This window comes from Notamacropus eugenii, chromosome 4 (assembly GCF_028372415.1).
Source record: "Notamacropus eugenii isolate mMacEug1 chromosome 4, mMacEug1.pri_v2, whole genome shotgun sequence".
Classification (NCBI taxonomy): domain Eukaryota; kingdom Metazoa; phylum Chordata; class Mammalia; order Diprotodontia; family Macropodidae; genus Notamacropus; species Notamacropus eugenii.
In genome coordinates this window covers 279285251-279305168 of record NC_092875.1, presented here as the reverse complement: position 1 = coordinate 279305168, position 19918 = coordinate 279285251, and the positions used below count along the sequence as shown (strand labels likewise).

Sequence of the window (19918 nt, the reverse complement as noted above, 5' to 3'; positions counted from 1 at the left end):
CTAGTTATGAACATACTAGGGACCATAAGTTGCAGATGACTTCCCTATCTGAAATGTCCTAAAGGAGTTTTCATGCTGCAATTTCTCATACCAGTGAAATCTCAAATTTTGACCAAATAGCATCTTGACAGATCTATGAGTATTTACATGGACAGTTAATTGGACCCAGTAAATTCTACTGCATATTATGGTTATTGTGAAGCTAGCATTTATAACTGAGCGTCTTTATTCTTATAGACATTAGTTGGAGTTGGGTTGGTTATATTATTATTTGTTTGTAGCGTACCAAATAATTTCTCATCTAAGATAGACCCATAACTTTATCGGGATAGGTTCTTTCTCCATTGAGGAAAATTCTAAACCTGATTAGTCAACCAAACAATAAATCAAGCATTTATTTATTGCTACGTGCCATCCCTCTGCTAGCAATGGGGATGCAAAACAAAACAGAAGTACAAAAGCTGAAAGCAGTTCCTACCTTCAAGAAAGTTACATTTTAATGCGACAGACATAATTCTTAAACATAGATGCTCCTTAGTAGATAATTTTCACAAATTACCATGGCCAAAATATTAACTATCTACTATTTATAACTTTTTATTGCTGATCCTATCTGAGTTTAGGTTAGTTCTTAGATGACAGGCAGTCTTTGTGTGGTCTTTACTTGCCTTTCCAGCTGGAGAGGGTTTTACAGAACTTTTATGTTACTTGCATGTTTTTTTTTAAGTCCAAGTGATTTCCTCCATTCTCTAATTAGTCAATAAGGTAGGATTTAGTGCAGGACACCTTCTCTAATAACAAATAATGCTATAATAATCCATCTACTCTCTCTTAGTCTTACTATGAAGCATGACTTTAGAGCACTGCTAACTTATTTACCTTTGCCTCTCTCTATATTTTCAGTGGTGACTCATAACTCCACTGGAACAATTTCTCTTAGAATCAACGAGACACTTACTATATGTGTGACCCTGAGAAAGTCACTTGACACCTCTCAATTTCCTCATCAAATGGGAATAATAATATCTACTTCATAAGGTTGTTGTGAGGATCAAATAACATAGCATATGTAACATATTCTCTATCACATTGGTATAGCCTCAATTTCCTCATCTATAAAATGGGAATAATAGTAGGACCTACCTCACAGGATTATTGTGAGAATCAAGTGAGATAACATATATGAGCTATTATCATAGTGGTCCATACTGAGGTGTAACCTCTTTGAGGTCATAGACTATCTCCTTTATGTGTCTTTATAACCGGATTTTAGCACAATGCCTTATACACACTTTAAAAAGTCTGTGGAATTTAATTTCCTGATTAATGTATTAATTTCTTCTTACCCTTAACGTGGGAAGCAGAAAACTAGTTAGAAACAGCTGTTTCAGGCACCGTTCTATAGCAACACCCTTATCATGGGCTGCTTAGGATGGTTAATTTCACTATCAAGGTGGAAATACTTTTCTGTGTATTATGTATAGGCAGACAAAAGGGTCCCTGAGGGAGCCGCACTCTTCTAAAGAATAGATACAGAACTTTTCTGTAAGAGTAGTACTTTATTCCCTTTGTATTATTCCTTGAGATTAGGCAATGTGCTCTTGTGAATGGAGAAAGGAAGGGGAGATAGTTTTAGATACTCTCAGAAAAAAATTAGCTTAATCTGGGGACAATTTATGTTCAGTAGTTGCCAATGTCAGCCATTAAAGCAGTTCATTCAGTTCCTTAGATAATTCCTGCTACACTTGGATAGATACAAACTAACAGGACATTGAAGCAAGGGTTCCTGGTTTCTTAGGGACAAAAAGACAGGTCACATATTCCTGTAGCCAGTTCAAAATGGATAGATTCCAAAGTGTCCACACAAACACAAAACAAAAGAGTGGCATCCCACACACCTAAGGGAGAGATTTCTCAAGTCCATATCATTGTCCATGAATACTGTTTTTGTAAAACTTCATGGAATTTCACTTTACAATTATAAGAGGCAAAAATAAAATGATCAGATTCTAACACTGCTTTTTATATAAGGCTAATTTATATAAAGCTAATTTCATACCACCAACCTCATTCAGGGTGGTGGCTAATGATTTACTGACACAAGGTTTCTCTCTCTCTATGTTTGACAGCTAGGTCTTCCTTTTCATGATTGAATGATGGGCCTGGCTTTCCCTGGTTGTACATTGGCTTATTTCCTATCCAAAGTCTGCGTCCTTGCAATATTGAATATGACATATGAAATCTGCCATGGACTAAAGGACTCTGCTTGTTATCCTTTTCAAATAGGACATAGAAGGTCATATAGTTTGATAAGTGGATACATAAAGGTGGATGGAAAGGAAAAAAATTAGTCAAGAAGGACAAATACCATCTACCATCAGAGTCAATTCATGATCATGATCACCACTCCCACCACCACCACCATCAATAAACATTTATTAAGAACTTTCTATGAGAAGACAGGACTCATTGAAAACCTTCCTGATGTTGGGAAAGATTAAAAGCAAAAGTAGAAGGGGAGAGCAGTGGATGAGATGGATAGATAGTGTCATGGAAGCAACGAATATGAACTTGGAAAGACTTTGAGAGAGGGTAGAGGATAGAAGGGCCAGGCATACTATGGTCCATAGGGTCAGAAAGAGTTGGACATGATTGAATGGATGAACAGAGACAATGTACTAGGAGCTATGCTAAACATTGAAGATGCAAAGAAAGGTAAAAACTTAGTCCCTGTCCTCAAGGAGCTTATATTCTTATAGGGATGGGGATGCATATAGAAGATATATACAGTACAATTGAAAGGAAATCTTTAAAGTGTTGTGTATGTGTGTGTGTGTGTATATGTGCATGTGTGTGTGTGTGTGTGTGTGTGTGTGTGTGTGTGTGTATGCCAGAAAAGATCTCACAAAGAAGGTGGATTTTGACTTGTGTCATGATGGAAGCCAGGAGGCAGAAGTGAAGTGGGAGAGCTTTTATTCTATGTATGGGGCATAGCTAGAGAAAAGGCATGGAGCCAGGTGACAGAGTACTATGTTCAAGGAAACATCAAAGAGGCCATTGTTGTGTGATCATAGATTACATGAAGGCAGATAAAATGTAGAAAGACTGTGAAGGTACATAAAGTGTAGGAAGACTGGAAAGGCATGAATGAGACAGATTGTGAAGGGGTTTAAAAGCCAGAGGACTTGAGATTTGATCGTGCAGGTAATAGGGAGATATGGAGTTCATTGAGTGGGGGAGAGGGGCCTGACATGGTTGGACCTGTGCTTTAGGAAGGTGACTTTGACAGTTGAATGGAAGATATATACTTGTGTTAGAGAGACCAACCAAAAGGCAATAGCCCAGGCATGAAGTCATGAGGGCCTGCACCATGATGGTGGTTGATTGAGTGGAGAGAAGAGGACATATATGAGACACATTGTGAAGGTAGAAACAGCAAGACTTTGTAATAGATGGGATGTGTGGGGTGAGTGTGAGTGATACTAGTACAGTACATAGGAAGGCAAAGCAGCTGACTAATGGCTGATGGGATGGATGATGGTCAGTATGGAAGAAAATTGCCATTGGTTTTTCGTGATACCAATGTTAGGGAAAAGAAATGGTACAGCAGGTAGCTTCCACCTTGCTCTTCCCAGATGATTGATCATATTTTGTGGTGCAGACAGATTGCTACCTGGGATGTCTGCATCAACAAACATTGGGTGGAAAGTGCAACCAAGTGTTAATTTTTAACTTTATGCCTTTGCTTCTACTGTTTATCTCATCGGTTTACTCCTTGTCTGTCCCGGTCTCAATATTATACTTCCTTTTTAGAACTATGAATTTAGTCTAACCTTAAAGATTTTTCCTTTACGTAGTAGAAAAGCTAATGTTTTCAAAGCACATCCCCTTTGATCCCCATGACAACCCTGTGAGGTAGGTGCTGCTATTTTTCCCATTTGACAAATGAGGAAATGGAGGCTGAGAGAGATTGAATGATTAGCCTTCGATAGCTCAGCTACTAATGATGGGATTGGATTCTCCAAATTCAGTGCTGTAACCCATTGTGTTACCAGTTGTACCTAGCAGAGGGATTATACCAGTGATTTCATTTGTACAGAGAACTCTTGGTTGACAGAAGTCCCACTACTAATGCAGGTCAGCACTTTTCCCATAATTTAGTTTAGAGCAGGCCTGTACAACCTTTGGGCTGTGTGTGGCAGGTTGTCCAGGCCTGCTATAGAGGTTTGCCTAGGGCACCTAGATAGTAGAGTGGATAGAGTGCTAGGCCTAGAGCCAGGAAGACTCATCTTCTTGAGTTCAAATCTGGCCTGCGACACTTATTAGCTGTGTGACCCTGGGCAAGTTACTTAACTCTGTTTGCCTCAGTTTTCTCATCTATAAAATGAACTGGAGAAGGAAATGGCAAACCATTCCAGTGTCTCTTCTGAGAAGACCCCAAGTGAGGTCATGACTAAACAGTAACAAGATGGTTGCCTAGAACAGTGGTGTCAAATTCATAGAAACTGAGGTCCACAAAACCATGCATAAGGATCTCTGGGGGCCACATACTGATTTAAAACACCATATATTGACACTATCTATGTTGTATTGTATTTTTATTTATTTTTGTTAAGCATTTCCCAATTGCATTGTTATCTTGGAGTCCAAAAACCCGGGTTCTGTTACTTCACTCTCCCATGCCCAAGTATCCTCATCTGTAAAAGAGGGATCATAGTGCTTACCTACTTGAAAGGTTTATTGTGAAGATTGCATGCAATCATGAATTGGAAAGCATTTTGAAATCAATAAAATTTTCTCTTTCAGAGAAAATTTTATTATTGCTTTTAGTTTTTACATCATAATCATTTCCTGACATACTGACACCTTTTACTGATGGTTTCTGGTAACAAAAAAGATAATAGAACAAAACCAACCCACAATGATCATATCTGCCAATGCATATTGCATTCTATACCCACTGAGCCCCCTCTCCCGCCCCACTGATCATGATCTTTGGAGCTGAGATTGGTGTTTATAATCAATCAGAGTCTTTCTTTGGGTGTAACTTGTACAGGTTTCAAACAGCTGAATGATATGGTAAAAAAAAAGTACCATATTTTGAGGCAGATGATCTGTTTTTTAATTTATCTATTTGCCAGGCCTAGAGGCCTGTGTGGGCTACCTGAGTCTTTCTCACCTCACCTCCCGAGGTCTTCGGCTGGCCACGCTGGATGCACATATGAGAGAAAGGACGTTACAGAGTCGAACAAGGGTTGAGCTTTATTACAGGGTCTAGTTACAAGTGCAAGGGGGTCTTCCTTAGGAGGAAGAGGGGAGATTTCCTAAGGAGGCTAGGATCTTAAGGGCTTGGAAATAGAGGTACAAGCGGGGAGAGAGGGGGAGGGGAGAGAGAAGAGAAGAGAAACAGAGCCTACTGTCCTCTTGGCTCCTCACGTGCTAAGAGAGCTTTCAGGCTTCCTCAATCCTACTTAACCTTCAGCCACACAGTTTGCATCTCAATACCGTGCTGTTAGATAACAATAGTGTGCCCAGATCCGGGACCATCTCGAGGGCGGGGAGATCTCTCTCCCATCACGTTTCTCACGGGAAGAGGTGGAATTACTCGAGATAGCTCGGTTCACCTCTATTCCCTGCCGTTTCCTGGGAGGGTCTAGTGAGAGCTCTAAGATTTAGAAGCTCCCACCTTTACCCGCCCGAGAATGTCCACACGGAATTGAGCTTCCAATCCCAACATCTATTCATTTAACAAACATTAATTTAAGCACTCACTTTATGTTAGGTGTTGGGAATATAAAGACTGGAATATAAAGCCTTTGCAAAAATTAAATGATAATACACATTCTGTTTACCTCGCAGGGTTATTGAGAGAAAAGTGCTTTGTGAACTTTAAAACTTTGTGGAAATGTGAGTTATTGTTTTTATGCTTTTGTGGACATATCAAGTGGTAGTATTAGGGTACCATAAGATTCAGAAAACTGGTGTGACCATCTTCTTCTTTTTGATCATATGAGATGCAATAACTTGTTTATCAGTTTAATATATGAATTAAACCATACCATGCCAAAATAAAATCCTGATTCAATAATATCATCCATGTCATGTTCTAATTTTCCTTTTTCTCTCTACGGTCACTGTAGACATAATCTACCTTTATGAGTAGACACAATCTAATATATGTGTGCTAATGTATTTTGGATAGGAATAGAAACCTAGCTCTCACTTGCTTGGCATTGTTCTATAGGCAAAGAAATCTCTTTATGAAGAAGCCTAATGTCTTGGCTCTGTAGCCACAATGGACTTCAATTCATGCAAAGCCACTATGATTTAATTTGCTGAGTTATCGAAGAGAAAATTCCCCATCCCATTTAGAATCTCATTAAAGGACTCTTTGGTATTATGACATTTTCAATATTAATGTGAAATTATATATAAGGTATTATATATACATGAGATATTGTATTTTACTATCATGCTGTTCAGTGATATAATAAAATAACTAAGGGCTAGATTTATGTCATTATGGATTTGGCTCTCACTGACTTCAGAGAAATGAGGCCATTGGCAAAATCTATCCCTAAAGCACTAAGTAATGCTTTTCTATTGCCAGGGACAAACTCTGTCTTCATAGAGGGGAGGCAGATCCAAAGGAATGTGTATTACAAGTACTAATTTCAACTACTCATGCACACAGATGATTTCTAAGTTAGCTATAACCTCTCAGGATAAAGATTTAGGTGCTATTAACATACAGCTTCATGAAAACATCTGCTCAAAGTGCAGCAGCGTGTTTTTTTTAAGGCAAATAAAATGTTCAGCTATATTAAGAAGGGAATTTAGAATAATCTAGAAAATATTATAATAGCAGCATATAAATCAGTACGTCCTTGACTTGAATTCTTCATTCAGTGCTTCTCATATACTTTCGGTGGAGGCAGGGCAAAAATAGAAAGGTCCAAAGAGGACAATAAAAATGAGAGCAGACATAGGCAGGAGATGGGATTCTATACAAGAAAAAATTGAAAAGACTAGTATTATTTGGTTTGGAAGGAAAAGAAAGGATGAGCAGAAGGAGAATTGATTGATATATAAAATAACAAAAGGAATCAAGAATGGCAGACAATGTCCCCAAGGTATCTGATGCACTTGATAGATTAAAAATTTGAATTGCGTAAAAGAAAATATTTTTCTTCATACATCATAGGGTTAACTTATGTAACTACTGCTGCAGGGTATTATTATGGTAAATAGTCAGCATCTTCAGTTGCATTGTCTGCTGTAGGATATCATTAAGGGGAAGAGTCAGCATCTGTATTACCAAGGTAAAAAAAAAAGTTATTCATCATAATGCTTCACTGTGGAAACTGCAAAACAGCTTGATTTAAGAAGCAATTTTCTACTGTGCTGTATTATTGACAATTAAGTACATTACAGAGCATTTACATCTCCTGTAGAATCAAGAATTGATAGAATATGGAACTGGAAGTTCCTGTTTAGTTAAATTTTTATATTAATACTGGTTAAAATGTCATAGAAAAGAAAAAAAAGGTTGGAAGGAATACTTGTTCTATATAGAATTTGAATGAGAATATAATTCTTTCTTTCCAAGTCATTTATGGTCATACCCATTAAATAACCTTAAGATGAAACAGTGGCCTAACCATTAGGGAGCTGAGATTAAAAACTGTTTTTCAGCAAGAATGTTGCCTGATTGGCAAATGAGATTTCAAGCCCAGAATATATTTTTCATCAGATCTCTATCCATAAATTATTTAGACAGGGTTTATCATTATTCCTTGGTCTTCTTTTTTTCTTTTTGCCTCCTTTTTTTTACCCTTTCCTTATATATTTTTCTGCTTATCTCACATTTCACATTCAATCATTTCCTCAATTTCTTCCTCTTCTTTCACCTCTCCCCAATTTCCATTCCATTCCATTAATGAAGCAAGAGAATAGCGCAGGGGAGAAAAGAATATTCCAAAATTTTCATGTTCATGTGTATGTATCTATTAAAATCTTAGAAATAGGAATCTGAGTTTCACCACCTCTGAATGCCACCTTCTCTGTCTCCTCTTTAGACTTCTAGGTTGGAGTTGAGGTAGGGTGGGAGAAGTGATAATATCCCAAATATCTGACACCAGAGTGGGTTATAGGGCTTGATTGCTTCATAGGATCTGGATATAGATATCCTGCATTGTGCAGCTGCATTCTGTAGCCTTAGAAATTTAGCTGCCAATTCTTTCCCACTTCATAGCTGTGATAGTTATATGCCCAGTACAGGTGACAGATGGCATGTCCATTTGAAAAGGCTCAACCCCAGTATGGTTGGGGTACGATTTTTTTCTCTACAAGAGTAACTCTTGAAGACCATACCAAGTGATATGGGGTATTTGATATGTATGAGTGGCCACATGGGACCTGGAGGTTGTAGGTTCCCCATGCCTGCACTAGACTGATGAAATAGAGAATCATCAGAAAGTGGAAATATATGGGGATAGATAGAAAATTTACACACACACACATATGTGTTTCTAAGTCTATAATCAATAATCACTTATGCATAAATGTGGAAAATTTATAGAATTTTACTTTTCTTTAGACCCTTTAATTTATTAAAAAGTACATATAAACGAATAATAGAAGAGCATACTGAAAGACCATTTTGACTTTTTCTCATTGTTACAGCATTTTAAAGAAAGGTGAAACAAAAGCATTTTTATAGATTTCTCTTTTTCTATTTTCTTGAACTTTTAGCATGCCAAATACAAGTGAAAGTCATTTTTAACTACTAGTTGGCATATGTATGAATAAAAAGCAAAACCCCAGAAGCCAATTAGGACCAAATCTCAGCTTCTTGCAAACTAGCTCTTCCATACATATACCGTAGGCAATTTTAGAAAGGAACTTTTATGAATTATCTGTTTTTTTGGGTCAGTGAGGCATGAAACAAATATTTTAGACCAATTAGCATGTAGTTTTTCATCTCTGCTGCAGCGAGCTGTCACCAATCTATGTACTATCTGTCAGAGCAGGAGCCTTTCTAATAGAAGGGTTGAATTGCTATGCTACTTTTGAATTTTAGTTAATTTTTTTGGCAGAGTAGAAAAGTCATATATACAGAGGCATGTGACAGTGATGGTCTCATGCATTATCTTGACGTTTATATTTTGGTGAAGACTTTTATCCTGACATATTGTTCTGATCAGCTATCATTATATCTTTTTTTCAGCACAGTAACATTCAGGAAACTAGAACTAGGATAACTCAGCATGCACCTGAAACCATTTGAAGTTGCTAAAGGATTTTGAGGGGTGGATATTTCAGAGAAATTGACATTTCAGAAAGAGGCTCCCCCCCTCAATCTCTGTTGATGTTTGAAAGCCTTCAAAGTGTTGCTATGATCAGAGAGCAGGGTTTCTTGTGAAACAGTTCCTCCCATACTACAGTGACTTGGGACTGTTGGGCTGTCGATTTAGTTACTCTCTGGTAGAAAAGACTTGTTTCATGAAAACTATCTGAGATTGCATCCTGAAGCCTGAAGATTTATCTTGAATTTAGATTAAGAAAATATAAAATTAATCTGTTTTTAAAAGAAGCTTCAAAGCAAACCTTAAAACAGGCACTCTGATTGGAATATCTCTTGAAAAAAACCAAGCTCCTACTGCTCTACATTTCATGTTTTTTGACAGTATTTATAGTTATTTCCATGTAATAGCTGAAAACTCTGGTTTTCCTCTGACCTGTCTGAATAGTACTTATCAGTCTCCTTTGCTGGGCCATTATGCATCTTCTGTGTCTTATGTATGGGTGTGTAATGGTAATCATGAGAGTTAAAGATCTTCCTCACCCATTGATGGGCCTGCCCATTAAGGGATGCTTGATTGGGGGAAGCCCACACCTTTTGTTAATTTCTAATGAGGCACTGGTTCTCAAGGATGGTGATGCTCTCTGGCTCTGCAAAGTTTATAAATACTCTGAGGTGAGGTTTTACTTTGGAGCTTACTGATTGGAAGTGTTTGTTTGGCCAGATGAGACTCTGGGTAGCTACTAGAGAGCCCCCCTGGGTTTGAAAACCCAGATGTTGGTGCTTCTCTCTCTGGTAACTATGAATATATGTATGGTCAGACAGTTGGATCTGTCTGTTGATCTGTGATGTATGTATTGCTTATGGTCAGACAGTTGGAAGCCCTGTCCGTTGATTTCTGTTTCTCTGTATTTTCTCTGAAGTTCAGGGTGCTGACTTTTTCGCCTGGATTAATGAATGATATATGTGCTTGATTGTTGACCCCTCAAAAGTTGCTTTCCTTTTAGAAAAGTAAATCTAAGAACCTGTATAGTAAGCCTTCCTGTAGATGTTGGGGTCTTTGTTGTTATAGGATGTCCCTCAAGGCTTTGTCCTGTGTTCTTTTGTCTTTATAGTTGTCCCCTCAATGAGCTATTTACTCATCCTTGATCATGCTCTTGAACTCCAGTTCACAACTCTAGTTACCTGCTGGACATATTTTCCTGGATGTCCCAAAGTTACTTGAAGTCATGCCTGAAAGATAACTCACCATATTTCTTACCAAATTTTCCTTGCTTCTAAATTTCTTTACTTGTATTGAGAGAAGCATCATCTTCCTAATCATTCAGGGTAGTAAATTTGGAGTCAATTTTTAACACTTCCCTTTCCTTTGCCCCAAAATTTAATTAATTGTGAAGTCTGGTGGATTTGACCATGACAGTCTCTTTTAAATTAATCTCAATTACCTCACTCACATGATGCAATGAGTAGAGTATTGGGAGCGGAGTCAGGAAGACCTGAGTTCAGATCTTGCCTTTGATACTTATCAACTGTGGGACCCTGGAGAAGTCATTTAATTTCTCTAAGCCTCAATTTCATTATCTGTAAAACAGGAATAATAATAGCATTTACCTTCCAGAGTTGTGAGGCTGAGATAATATTCATAAAATCTTTTGCAAACCTTAAGGCACACTATATAAATATTATGATTTATTATTTCTATTACCCTAGTTGAAGTCCTCATCATTACTCACCTGGACTCCTGTGATAACCTCCTGATTAGTTTTCCTGCTTCAAATCTCAAGATCTCTTTAATATCCACACAGATGCCAAGATCATCTCCCTAAAGTAGGAGTTGGACCAAGTCATTCTTCTGTTCAAAAATATTTAATGATCCCAGTCTACTCTAGGATAAAATGTGTACTCCTTAGCCTAGCATTTAAAGCTGCTCATGGTCTGGTCCCTATTTACCTTTCAATCCTCATTTCATGTCTTTGTTCCAGGAAAGCCAAACTACTATGTTTCCCCAAACTTGGCATTCCTTCTCTTGCTATATTTGTTCAACCTGCAACTCATGACTAGAATATGGTTCATTCTCATCTCTGTCTTTCAGATTTTTTGGGGAATAAGCTGGATCCAGCTCATGTTAACTCGCCAGAGAGGATTGTTAAATGTTCTGTTTGAGCATTATACCTTGAAAATCAGCAAATTTGCAAATCAGGACTTGGTTTATTGTTTTGTTGAATTTCTAGACTTAAAAAAGTGATGGAGAAGATATTAATAATGGAGATTAAACTTGAAAGTGTGTTTAGATTTTCCCCCATGGAGATCCAGTTAAACATTTACTAGCATACCCCTGCTTTTATATTCCTTCAAGGCTTTGCTCAAATGTGGCCAATACCTTCTCTGATTCCTCAGTAGAGAGAGCAGTTGGTGTATTTCCTTTCTCAAATATTCCTAGGATACTTTCTTCTTGTCCTTGCTCCTTTCACTCATGCTCTTCAATTATACTGAGTCCTACTATATTCTCTCTCCAGTAAAATGTAAACTTTGAGATTAGAGAGCTAAGTCATTCCTTCTTATTCCCCCACTTCTTCCCAGCCAGTTCTTCTGTCCTCCCCATTGAGCATGATTTCTTCTCTGGTCATGTCCTTTCATTGCTTCTGAGGAAGAGAGGCTTTTCTCTAGGAAACTGAGGTGGTGGATTCCAAATGTGGTGGTTCTACCATCACAGATGGTGAGACTAGATTGACATAAAAATAATGACAAATCTGTTTGATTTCACATCAATTGAATTCTTCGTTTCATCTATAAAAATTCTGGGGAGAGTGTGACTTAGTTTTATCTTATCACTGACTAGCTTTCTGCAGACCTTATTTTCCTCCCATTTCTTCTTCCCTGTGTGTGGGGTTGTTGGGTGAGATTTCTGTAATCATTTGCAAATTTCCTCTGTAACATTTTGCATCTAAACTGAAGTTTGTGTTTGTCTATCTTGGCAATAATAAGAACTTCACATTAATGTATCACATTAAAGTTTAAAAGCTTTGTTCTCACAACACTATGACAAAAGGAGCACATAATTTGTTATTCTCATTTTATAGAGAAGAGACTAAGACTCACACAGATTAATTAAATTGCTCATGATCATGTAACTAGCAAATGTTGAGGATAAGGTTGAAACTCTGTTTTGAAATTCACTTTCATCGTATTATGTTAAAAAATGTGTTTTAAGGTTTGCAAAGCACTGTACATATTTTATCTTATTTAATCACCATAACAATCCTGTGGGATAGATCTGTATATCTCTCTGTCTGGGAAGGTGATGAAACATTCGGGAGCCCAGGCGCTTTCTAGGCTCTTCATTATGATAACTTTTATATTCATTAGCATTTTTAAGAAATTAGGATAATCAAATTCAATATCTTTAGCTTTATCTATTTCTAATTTTTAAGTAAAAAAACTTCTTCAAAAGATAATTTTAATTTTTATAATTGTAATTGCATAGTGTTTTCTCATCTTTGTCCTTTCTTCTAATTTAGTGTAGACTTTTTAAGTTTTGTTTTAACCAGTGCCAATTAATTAGTTGAGTGATAACCTTTAAATGATTCTGGCATAGGTCTTCTGTTAGTTTTTATTTATTTAGAATCTCTCTCTCTCTTTCTCTCTCTCTCTGTCTCTCTGTGTCTGTGTCCCTCTAGCTTTTTCTCCTTATGTGTTTACCTACATCTCACCTATGTAAATAATTTTGTTGATGCTTGCAATGTCTACCACTACATTAGTTACTTTGTGATGACACAAAGTTACTTTGTTACTTAGTTACTTTGGTCAGATTACCTTTGCGCCATCCTTGGATCAAGCCATCAGATTCTCATGATGCCAGTTAAGTATCTAGGAATATTCAGGAGAAGTAGGCTAGTCGTTTCCTCCTATATTTTCACTTTAAGACTGTGCCCACAAAATTGCAAAGTTCAATGGGGAAAAATAAATTATATATTTTTGACAGTGTGAAAACAAAATAGTTGATTTTCAGATTTTCTCTTTAAAAGGAATAATTTGACTTTAGAAGTATAACTAACTTACTAGACAAAATTAATTGGTTTTAAAATAGATTTAGATCACAAAGTTGGACTTGAGATATTAAGAATATTTTTTCATATATGACCTCTGAGGACTATAGAAGAAATATGAAAAGTCTTAGATATCTTTTGATAAAGAAAAGTTTTATGCTTATGCAAAAAATAGTTTAGGTATAAAATACTAAAGTAAATACTTTAACACCATTTCTCCATTAGTGAAAGTTTATTTCGTTAGTTTAAGACATATAGATGTAAAATTTAAAGTTTCATTGTATCTTTTAATTAGGAAATGCAGAAAATCTTACCCTGTTTACAACAGTCATTAAACTTATCTAATAAGTTGTACAAATAGAAAAAAAATCTTACCTTCTTAATGGGTGTCATTAAGTTGTTATTAAGTGAGACACAGAGAATTTCCCATGTACAACTTTAGCAGTAAAAGAAGCTAGGAATGTTTAAAGGCTGATGAGCAGACTGAGACCTTTGCTATTTGTGCTCCCATTGTCTTTGTCTGTTGATAGGCGTATGCTTTGTTCCCCTTTTAAGCATCCTTAGATGGGAAGGAATTGACCTATTTGGAACCAATAAGGACAAACAGATTTTTTTCTGTTATTGACTGTTGAAAATAACCTATCTTTTAAAGATTTTATATGCCCTGGATTTATTTAATTTTATATGAAATATTAATTGATTTTGTCTGGTTTTATTTTTAGATAGAGGAATTTCGAAGACTGAGGACCCATGTTAAAGGTGCAGAACTCTTAGAGGGCTGTGATGGAATTTTAGGAGACAACTTCAGACCCACTCAGCCGCTTAGTGACAGAGTAATCCGAGCTGCATTTCAATAGCCAAAGAGATCAACAATGACTTAATCTTCATCCAGGTATGTGATCCGTCAAGAAAATGAAGCCTGTAATAATACAAGTTACTCATGAGGATCAACATAATTTAGCAGTAAATAAAAAAATTTCATTTTGACAAAACTTGTGACATTTGAGAGCCTCATTAATTCTGTTATTTTCTGCATTGGAAAATGTAGTCTTTCTTTTTTCCTTTCTTTGAATTATTTCTATATGATTCTTATCTTGATAGTGATACCAGTGATGTTATGTGTAAGTATGCTGCAGTAAGGAAATGATGATGGGAAATGACTCCATGGTAATTTGCCATAATTTACACTGAAGTTACAGTATTTAGCCCCCAAAAGATAAAAAGCATAGATAAAAGGGAGCAAAGCAAGTATTGCTAATGGATAATAGGAAATCAATGCAGTCTGAAATTTTGAATTTTGACAATCATTGTCACTGTGCTTATGGAGGGGGGTCTTGATGGCTAGGGACAACTATAAATAGTATCCTGTGTTGAGGTCAATATAGTGCCCCTAACTGCTGCTCAAAATTTGGAAAAATAGAGATATAAGTTAGGAAAATATTTCTTGCTATGTTCAACAACGCATTGAGAAGCATTTGTTACCTGTATGCATTGGGTACTTCATTATATATGGTAGAGATTGAGTTACATAGATTGCAGTTAACTTCTTCCTTTCCTATTCCCATACAATGTGCCCTTCTCTCGCCATCCTTAAACCTTCACTAGACCCTACCATCCCCCCAAGCTGTTGTGCTACATCTCCCCTTAATTTCTCAGCCATACTCCTTAAAAGATCTGACTACACTGGCCAATTCCAGTTCCTTTCCTTTCCCTCACTCCTTAACCCTGCAATCTGCCTTCGGACCTCATCACCCCAAAGAAGTTGTTCTCTCCAAAGATAGAAGCTGGAGGCCACTAGGTGGCATGGTGCGTAAAGTGATGAAGTATAAAAACTTTGTGTGAGCGGGGCAAGTTTCTTAACATCTGCCTTAATTTTCTCATCCATAAAATGGGAACAATAATAACTTCCACCTCTTAAGATTGTTATGGGCTTTGAATGAGAGTTGCATAAAACCTATGCAAGCCTTAAATCAATTTGTCAATGTTAGCTATTAGTATTAGATCAATTGTGAACATAGTTTCCAAATCTGATTGTCTTTTCTCAGCCCTAATCCTTCTTGATTTACTAACTGCTTTTGATTCTGGAAACTCTCCTGACATGGTTTTCATGACAATATGTCTCCTACTCGGTCTGCTTAGATGGTGAAGAGGATAGAATACTGGGCTTGGAGTCAGCAAGACCTGAGTTCAAATTTGAACTCACACACTTGCTGGCTATGTGATCCCAGAGGAGTAACTTAACCTCTGTTTGCTCCAGTTTCCTTATCTGTAAAATAGGGATAATAATAGCACCTATATGCCAGGGCTATTGTGAAGATCAAATTAGAAAATCATTGAAAAGCACAGTGCCTCATACATAGTAACATATATATGTATATAATTATGTATTATATTATATATATAATATAAAATATTGACTATTATTATTATTTGTCTTACCTCTCTTTTTCAGTTTCCTTCACTAGCTCATTATCCATATCTGTACCCATTCTAGTCTTGGGTGTTTCTCAAGATTCTTTCCTAAGTCTTCTGTCTTGACAACCTCATCAACTTCATGGGTTTAATTATCATTTCTATTCAGATGACTTCCCGGTCTGTGTATCTAGCCCCAGTGTCTCTCTGGAGCTTCAGTACCACACCACCAATTTCCCATTGGACATTTAAAACTGGATATTCCAGACCCATTTTAAACTCAACATGCATAAAATCAAACTCATTATCCTTCCTCCAAACCCTTTACTCTTCTAAACTCCCCTATTTCTTTCAGAGGTACCACCATTCTTCTAGTCTCCCAGCCTTATAACCTCATATATCCTGGACTCCTCACTTAGCTTCAACCACGTATCAAATCAGCTACCAAATATTAAAAAAAATCTTGATAGCATTCCTCTTATCTGGTTTCGTCTCTGCTCTCACACAGCTGCCATCTTAGTCCCAGCCCTCATTATTTCTTGTCTTGATTATATCAGCTGCCTCCTATTTGATCTCTGCCTCAAATCATTCCTCACTCCAGTCCATTCTACTCATTACTACCAAAGTAATTCTCTTTATGCACAGATCTAACCATGTGACCATGTGATTCCTCTACCCAATCAACTCTACCAGCTTCCTATTTCCTCCAGATAAAATATAAACTCCTATGTTTAACTTTTAAAGCCCTATACAACCTGGCTGCCACAGATCTTTTTTGGCCTCACTAGGTATTACTCCCCTCCCCCAGGCAATCTGGTTTTCTCTCTGCTCCTTGCATGATTTCCCATTTCCTGTCTCCACACCTAAGCACTAGCCATCTCATATACTTGGAATATATTACTTTCTTATCATCACCTCATAGATTGTATCTCCTTTTAAAATATAGCTCAGTCACAATCTTCTACATGAAATCTTTCCTTTTCTTCTCAACAGATAATGCCCTCCCTTCCATATTCCCTTTTATTTAAGTACTTTATGTATATACATTTGTAAGGGGCTTTGCCTGCACAGGTTCAGATTATCCAACATAGAGGCACCATGCATTTTACCTTTTCCTGCCATGGCTAAGAACTTTGCTTGACTGTCATGGCCAGAAGAGGTTGACTCTTAGAAAATGGTCAGTTTATAGACTTTCCTGCAAGCTCTGCCGTGTTCAGAGGAGGAAGATCACAGTTTACCCTCACTGTTTTACTGTGTTCTGAGAAATGTAAAATGAGTCTGAAGTTACTGTTCCATTTTGTTACAAAGAAGCCTAGAGGAGTCATGGCAAATAATTTAACCCTGTTTACTTCACTTTTCTCATCTGTAACATGAGTTGGAGAAGGAAATGGCAAACCACTCCACTATCTTTGCCAAGAAGACCCCAAATGAGGTTACAAAGATTTGGACATTACTGAAACAACTGGACAACAACAAAGAATCGTTGCATATATTGGACTGTGCATATTTTTATACCTACTTATCTCTTCCATTTGAATATCAACTCCTTGTGAGTAGAATTTGTTTCATTATTTGAACTCACAGCCCTAACATTTAACATTCTTTGGCACAGAGTAGGTAGTTAACACATACATACAAACATGCATATACACATACATATATGCATACATATACACACACATATATAATCTTGATTCTTGAATAGATTATGCTCTAAAACCACAGTAATATTTAGCATATATGAAAAATGTTCAGAGAAAATAATAAATTTTAACCAGAAAATTGCCTTTGTATAGTTGGGTAGGTTTTGTAATAATGAATAATAATAATTCACTTTTGCAAAGCACTTTTCTTAAAACAACCTTTTGAGGTAAGCCCTTTTTCTTTTCTTCACAGATGAGGAAACTGAGGTTCACAGAGAGATGACTTTCTCATTGTCATACAACTAGCAAATGTTAGAACTGGTACATAGATCTAGCTTTCCTGCTGTACCAAAATATAAGCTTTCTCTTTTTTTCTGTTTGAGAAACCTGCTACATAGATTGTGAACATTTTACTGCACTAAGCATGATACTAGAATTTTTCCTTCATTATAACCAAAGTCAGTCTATTCGTAGGCTGATAGACCTAGTGAGAGGCTTGGCCTTCATTGGCCTCTCTACCATTACTGAACAGCTATAAAAGCTCTGTAGGGTTCACTTGAATTCCTTTGCTCCTCTCTTGTCCCACAGGGAAGTAGGAAAGATGAAACAGTCACAAGGTGGTATGATCACTCCACTATAATGACACTTGTGTATGAAGCTCTTTTAAGAATATTTTTCCCCATCTTGTCAGTTTTCCTGCCAGTTAAACTTTTATCTTTTTATATTTTCTTCTATTTGAGAAGCCTGGCTCCTTCCTCTCTTTCAGAAGCATCATGACATAATCATTCTGGAGTTGAGAGGCCTGGGTCCATGTCTTCCTGCCTCTCACGCTTAGTACATGTCTAGCTTTAGGCAAATCACTTGGCATCTCTTGTTCTCCATTTTCTTATAAAATGAAGAAATTGGTTTAGATGACCTCTAAGGTTAGAGATTCTTTAAAAGAAGGCACCTCATAGCTGCTTTCATACTTCAAGGTTACTGATAAAACCATTGCTTTTCACAAGTGAAAAAAGCTCTGTAACAGTTTCTTAGATAATAAAGACAAAGTCACCTTAGCAATCTCCTTCTTACTATATTTACTTTGATTTCTCTTAATTCCTATGCTGGTTAACAGACTTAACCTTTCATTCTATTCTAAGTAGTAAGAATGAGAAAAGCAGGAAAAAGATGCTTATTTGTTGAAGCATCTCTGAAATTGAAGGTCCCTTAGTCAAGAAAGGGAGAATATAGGAATATTACTTGGATTAGAGGGTTGAATGAGAATTTTTAAGGATGGGAAAGATTTGGGCATGTTTGTAGATAGCAGGGAAAGAACCCGTACATGGGGAAGAGTTGATGGTTACAGATGGGCAGGGTGTAGAAATGATGGGAGAGAATGGGGTCAAGCTTACTTGTACTGGAGTCAGCCGTGGAAAGGAGATTTACTTTTTCTTCAGAAATTTTAGTAAATAGGGGATAATGTCAGGGAGATATGAGATCAGAAGAGGAGAAAAGGGAGCTAGAAGTGAAAGGACTTTTTACTGTTTTTGAAGTATGAAAGATCTTCAGCTGAAAGGGGAGGGGAGGGAATGGTGTTGGAAGCTTGGAAAGAGAAGAGAACATTTGGAATAGCCCCTGTGGTGAGTGGGGTAAGGAATCCATTAGGCACTGGAAAAAGAATTGCTGTAGTCAGGGCCCAGTGGGGATTAGATAATATAAATTTATAGAAGACCCCTTCAGCACAGTTTCATGCCATCCTCTATTTCCAATCAAGAGCATGTGAATAGGAATGAAGGAGTAAATTTTGGGAGTCATGTGGTACCATTTTATCTATAAATAGTCGACAGAATGTCTAATCAATTCACTCAAGGCTTTCTTTTGGCCTTTTTAAAAAATAAAGTATTTTGTGGATGCCAATATAATACTCAGGCTAGGAGTTAATAGTAGTTCATGATTTCATACTCATTGGTTCTGTGGAATTCATTTGTTGACCTAATAAGAACAACAGAGAGGTCTATTATCTTCTCAGGACAAATAGCTATGTCTTAAGAAAGAATCCCTTAAGACATCCAAATGAATGATATCTACTCACTTTAGTGATGCAAGTGAGCACAAGTGGTACTGCCAGAAGAAACCTCAAAAGTATTCCAATGATTTTGAAGTTTGAGGCAAGAAACTGAATGCTAGAGGGGCCCAGCCTGGGTTTTCTTTCCTGTTGTCCAAGTAAGGGATGCAGAAGAGAAAAATTAATTTGGGAAGTAGATAGCTCACTAATAATGTAAATGTCTAAAAACAGTATTACTGAATCATGGATTTAATAAAGGATTGACAGATTACTGGTCAGAGATGGAGTATACCGAACGAAGTCTGGTTATAAAGTATTTCCCACATATCTTTAATCCAAATTTAATTCAAAGAGTTTTAACCTAAAAAGAATAAGAGAGGAAGAAGACTTCCTTTGTATGTCACCAAAGTAGGTATTAGATGGCATTAATATTTACAGGAGACAAAACCTAAGAAAAGAACCAACAATA

The 19918-nt window shown here is 36.9% G+C and overlaps 1 protein-coding gene across 2 annotated transcripts in view; it reads left to right on the top strand.

The window, feature by feature from the left end:
- CA8 (carbonic anhydrase 8) overlaps positions 1–19918 on the top strand; it is a 244345-nt gene that overhangs the window by 93893 nt on the left and 130534 nt on the right. For both annotated transcript variants that reach the window (XM_072604656.1, XM_072604655.1), the window contains exon 8: positions 14073–14242. In XM_072604656.1, coding sequence (XP_072460757.1) covers positions 14073–14207 — 135 coding nt within the window. In that variant the 3' untranslated portion in view covers positions 14208–14242. The remainder of the gene's footprint in view (positions 1–14072; positions 14243–19918) is intronic.